This window comes from Brienomyrus brachyistius, unplaced genomic scaffold (assembly GCF_023856365.1).
Source record: "Brienomyrus brachyistius isolate T26 unplaced genomic scaffold, BBRACH_0.4 scaffold74, whole genome shotgun sequence".
NCBI classification, from domain to species: Eukaryota; Metazoa; Chordata; class Actinopteri; order Osteoglossiformes; family Mormyridae; genus Brienomyrus; species Brienomyrus brachyistius.
The window spans coordinates 244,928-250,927 of NW_026042349.1; the positions used below are offsets into that span (position 1 = coordinate 244,928).

General features: G+C 40.3%; 1 protein-coding gene across 1 annotated transcript; it reads right to left on the reverse strand.

The window, feature by feature from the left end:
* Window positions 1-273: 273 nt before the first annotated feature.
* Window positions 274-4,214, reverse strand: tmem167b (transmembrane protein 167B). Its single transcript, XM_049002981.1, has 3 exons — window positions 4,055-4,214; window positions 3,299-3,430; window positions 274-2,627 (listed from the first exon to the last, which is right to left on the reverse strand). Exons 1-3 carry the CDS (start codon window positions 4,062-4,064, stop codon window positions 2,545-2,547), a joined length of 225 nt encoding a protein of 74 aa, XP_048858938.1. The 5' UTR covers window positions 4,065-4,214; the 3' UTR covers window positions 274-2,544.
* Between the last annotated feature and the right edge of the window lie 1,786 nt (window positions 4,215-6,000).

Here is a 6,000-nt window from a genome sequence, read left to right on the forward strand (position 1 = left end):
TCATACATGCATGTAACAAAATCGTGAATCTACAAATTTGTTCTGGAAGAGCTGGTAGCTCAGCGGACACCACTGCTGACTGTTCTGTCCATTCATCCTCTACCGCTTGTCCGGGTCAGGTCACTGGTAGCTCAGCGGACACCACTGCTGACTGTTCTGATTGTATTAAGCTCTTAAATCCTGCTGATGTAATCCCCAAGTTTCTTTAGTCAAATGATAAGCAATCATGCCTGTTTTATACTGATGAACAAAAGACGACATACAGGACAAGGGTGCTAAAAAGAATGACAGTTTATTTGAAAATATAGAACACAAACAGGAACCAGACCATCAAAGGAAAGATCAATAAACAATCCCAATAATAAATCATGTAATTCATTGTGTTTTCCAAGGTATTCAGCTGTGAAACATAAGATGAAAGAACATGTGAACTTTGAGGTTGTCATCTAGCTGTTAGACTCTCAAATGCCATATTTATAATTAATTCCACATGCACTGTAAATAACCAATAAACAATTGTGTCATATGCAGGTGCTTGTGATGGTTTGATTCCTCTCTGTAAACCAATTTCTCCAGCACTGAAGCCTCCCCCTGCAAAATGCTTCTCATATCAAGAAAGGGAGTAAAATCCTGTTTGTCTCTGTTTACAGTCATTGGATGGTGAAGCTGGACCATCAGCAGCATATTTAAGCCATAATATTCTCTCTCCCTGTCCCCTATTCCGTTGACCTTGTATTTGAATCCATGATTCCTAGAGGCTCCAGACAGCTTGAGTTCTTCCGGTTCACTCACAACTGTGTTTGACTTGCACACTAAGATCCTGATCTGCCCAGCTTTTGTACCAGTCCAGATACAAATTTTTCCCTAGGGGGAAAAAAGTAAAGAACTAAAACACCAACAAAAGACAAATCAAAGGTTAATGATTTATTTTAAATCCTCCCCCATATACTAATAAGGAGGAAAAAAGTATAACAAAGTTTGGCAAATCATGCCCTAAGAGACCTGACCAATTTCTCAGGTCTACAAAATACAAGTTTTAATTAAATGTGAAACAATGTTAATTAAATTTAACACACAGTGAAACTGAATTGGTTAGAATTTTAGCATAAATTGTGGACTGGTGCAAAAGCTGAGAACTTACATGCCACTTGGTGCCAAACAGGAGTAACATGCAAAGAAGGGCCAAATCGGAGCCTCAGTCTCCAGCAGGAATCAGCCCCTCCCTGCTTCTCCTCCGCAGCCTGAAGAATTTTCCCTCTATCCAGTATGAGCACCAACTATAAAGTTTCTCCCCACCTCGGCCCCCTTTTAAATGTGACAACACTGACTTATAAAAATGCCAATCCACAGATGCTTACATACATGTGAGTAATATCAGACAGCCTTGGACATTTTAACAGACTTTCAAATTTACTTAAATCTATATTATGCTTCAATATCTCTATATATTTATGCAATTAATTTCCAAAGGGGTTATAACAGCTCAAAAGATCAAAAAGGCGAGGTATTAAGAATTCCATGCGGCACTAATTGCTGCATTTTAAAGCTTAAAAAATTCATCTTCAATTTTAGCATTTATTTCACCATAAAACCTTAAATAAATTTATATAATCAGACATTTGTAACATACAGAAAATGAACTTTGGAATAAGTTGAAATCACTAGTGTTTATGTTTACACTCTAATTGGGCAGAACACATTTTATAACCATTTCCCCTCTTCTTAGACAGCAGCCTATACTCTTTTAAAAACAATGTTTACAAACTTGTTCTTAAAAGCTAACACAGACTACAGCAAGAACTTAAAGCAAGGAAAAGTATTAACACATTCTTATTTTATTCATTAGCAAGACCTGGCTTATATCAACAGTTTTCCAGTAAGACAAGAGCTTTCACTGAATGTGCCCTGTGAAAGGCCCTAAATGGACTATTCCCTCTCGGCTAACCCAAACACCCCTGGAGTGGAGGGGAGACAGGCATGGTGGAGTACAGTCTACAACGTTAAACATGGGTGTTATGGGGCAAAGAGGGGTATATTTATTGTAACTATTAGCAACTAAAAAAGGAGGCATGAATAAACTGTATGAAAGATAATTTCTCGGTCGAATTCCCAATTGCTTGGGTAAATGAAAAACAGCACACTTTGAGGTTTACATACCCCTGTTCTAAATAACCTAAACAGCCTGAATAATTTCCATGTGACCCAACTATAACATACATTTAAAAAAAATCTTTTACCCGCTTCTTTTCAAACAGTCAAATGCAAATACAAAAATCTCCGGCCAAAATAATTTTGCACTTTTCCTTCCTTCACAATAACTGCTACAAATTACATAACATGTCACTTGCAGTATTAGCGTACCGAGAACATACTGCAGAATTCAGTTCTCTTGTAGTGTAGGTCTTTGCTTGGTAGCTGGGAAAAACACCAGATGGTAAAAAGTGTCTGGACTTCCTGGCCAGTAGAGGGCGGCCTTCGCTGTACACGCAAGTCCTTGGGCATGTGTAAGGTACCGTTCATTGCATCCAAATGTAATATTGCCTGTCATTTTATGAACAGAACATAAAAGGCCATGGCAAAGCAGGAGAATGCCACACCAAGATGAAGTCTCGTCCCAATTACTGCAGCTGTATGTACAGAAAAAGACAAGCAGAACAGGAAAAACGTGAGCGTGGACTGGTCACACCACCTCAGCCACTGCAGCTGATGTTCCCTTTGGGCAGTAACTGACAGTACATACTTAACCCTAACCCTCCATGGGTTTTGAACCCCAACCGACCTTCGCCTGTTTTTTATTTTAGTTATTTTGAGTCCTGGATGGTATCAAACAATTCAGCTAAAACAAACAGTACATGCATTACATTACATTGTTTTTGTTTTGCATTGCAACATGAGCTTTTTTACGGCAAGTGGCTTTCAAATGAAAAAGTTCAGGTGCTGGAAAAAAAATTAAATGTTATTATAATGAGGATGATGCACAGATTTCCTGTGGCTGGGTATTTTAATGTGTCTGTATCTCACTGCGCAATTTAAAACCTCGTCTGTTTACAGTTTCAAGAACTACGCCACCTGTCACCTTTGCTTTATGTCCCATTTAGGTAGCTAATGTCCCGGTGAGTCGGCTGAACAGATTTCTCATCCACAGCAGCTTCAACCAAATGAACACATTAAACAGGCCTATGTAACTGGACCATGAGTATGTAACATTTTGTCAGCTGAATCCAGTGTTTAGCTGTAACATTTCTCTTTGCTGGTGTCTCTTCACCTATTGTATGTATTATCTATTCTTATTTCGTACCTTTATAGAAAACGCCCCAAACCCCTTTCTTCTCCGAAAGTAGCCAATTCTTCAGGCGAGGTACTTTCTTTAGGTAGGCACAGGTGCAGATGAACAGGAGCCCGAACACCAGTATGCCGTCGAATGAGTACACTGTACAGGGACAAAACATGCGGACAAAAATCTATCCCGAATCCACATTCTCCCACCCTACTACGAAGACGGCAGGAATTAAAAGCTACACGTTTCATTACGGTCAAACAGATCCATGTTAGCCATAACCAGAAAATAACCAGATGGTTACCCGAATCTCGCAAACTTGAAAACAGGTATTCACGAAACTGCCACTTCCCGGGTCACCCATTTTGTTGCCCCACTGACAAATTCTTTCATTAATTACCAAAGAAGTCATAATAAAGAATATGGTCTGTCTGCTGACGCCCAGTCAGGCTGTCATGCCTCACGCCACTTACCGCTTAGTAAGCATTGGTTCGTTTTACCGGCTACGTAGCTTAGCCATGTCGGTAGGAGCTAAATGGAGTTTATTGTGTTTTTATTGTATAAACACCCACCCGTTGTGTTTAGATAGACTAAACAGCACACATTGTGATTTTCTTCTGAAAAAGACAACCAGTCTTTACGGCCTAATTGTTGTAACAACAAAGCCACGTCCTCACACATACTTATTTCCTGCTATTTCCTTCGCGAAAGAGACCGGAGGCAGAAAACCTAACTGCTAAAGTCAACGTTACTGTAAAACGTAACTTAAGTACCCACCGTTCGTCATGCTCTCAGTTTTTTTTTTTTTTTTAGATATTCGCAAAAATCTCTGTACTTTAGATCCTCTGAATCTTTTCTCAACGTTTCATTTCTCTCGGCCTTCTACGTTGACAGTAAACACGTAGGCCAGACTAAACACGCACAGATATTAGCCGGCCTGTCAGGGAAAAGCAGCAGAACACAGATAAAACCACCGGGCGCCGAGTTACAAAGAGTAACGCAATGCTAAAGTAGTGAAAATATTTCATCATTCACAGAGGGAGCACCGCTTTTGTGCTCAAGAGAAAGATACTTCAACAGAAGTACTTTATTAAAACACATTTATATCTGTACTTTAGATTTAAGAAATTCCAATAGAAAAAGTTTGGATTTACACCAAATGTCTAGCTTTCCCTTTCAATACCAAGCTGGATTAAAATAAAAGAAAATTTAATGATGGCCTTAGACCATTATTCAAATTTGACATTTAGCCCTCAAAATAATTATTAGATTAGATTAGATAAGAATTAAGTGAATCCCAAGGGAAATTATTGTGCCAAGGCATTGCTCTCATAGTCCAAGATTAAAATAATAAACAAACCTTAAATTACCAAATATTAAATAAAGAATATGAGTACAAGGACAAAAAAGATGAGTTATGTAAGGTAAGGATGCCATTTTACATATAACAGTGACTAAGTAAGAAGGTAAGAATAGAGAGTAACTAACTAAAGTGGAAGTGAACAAAAGGAAGTTAGACAATGTATAGGGGAATGACTGAAGGCTCCCAGGAAACAGAGCCGGTTCATGCTTTGTTTGTACACAGCCTTCATGTTCCGAGCTCAGAACATCTTGCTGTCCAGCTGCACTCCTAGTTTTGTGTAACTCTGTACTATCGCCACCTCTGTTCCCTTAATGGAGACTGGTATCTTGGAGGGCTTCTGTTTCCTAAAATCCACTACCACTTTTTTTTTGGTCATTGTGCTGTTAAGCCGCATGTGATTTAGCTAACATGCCTCAGCAAAGCTTCTCCCCACACCTCTGTACTCCGCCCCTGTCCATTGTTACATGCCACAACAGCAGACTCAGCATACAAATCTCTGCAGCGGACAAGTATACAAGTTGTAGAAGTCAGAGATGCAGAGCGTGAACAGAAAATGCAACAGTACCGCCCCCCAAGGTGTAGAACGTGAATAGAAAATGCAACAGTACCGTCCGCCAAGGTGCAGAGCGTGAACAGAAAATGCAACAGTACTGTCCCCTAAGGTGCAGAGCGTGAACAGAAAATGCGACAGCACCATCCCCTGAGGTGTATAATGTGAACAGAAAATACATCAGTACCATCCCCTGGGGTGTGGAACGTGAACAGAAAATGTGACGGTACCATAAAGTGAGGTGTAGAACGTGAATAGAAAATGCAACAGTACTATCCCCTGGGGTGTAGAACGTGAACAGAAAATGCGATGGTATTATTCAAAGTGACATATAATCGAGAATACAGAGTCAGGATATCCCTGGAGAACTAGGGTTATGGGACTTCAGATGGAGAATGGTGAAGTCATTCTGCTGGTTCTGGGATTTCAACCTACAACCTTCCACCCCTAGGTCCAGCTTCCCAACCTGCTTAACCACAACAGTAGTCAACTTGCTTAGGGCACAAGTTCTTATAATCAATCTATGCTTCATCCATCCATCCATTTTCTGAAACTGCTTGTCCTGTTCAGGGTCACAGGGGGTCTGGAGCCTATCCTGGGGGCTGGGAGGAGGCGGGGAATAACCCAGAATGGGGAGCCAATGTATCAGTCAGTTACAGATGCACACAGTGTTGAGCATTTCAGGTCCAGAAGCTGCAACGTGACATAGAGAAAACATGCAAACTCCACACACACGGAACCAGAAGCTGCAACGTGACATAGAGAAAACATGCAAACTTCACACACACGGAACCAGAAGCTGCAACGTGA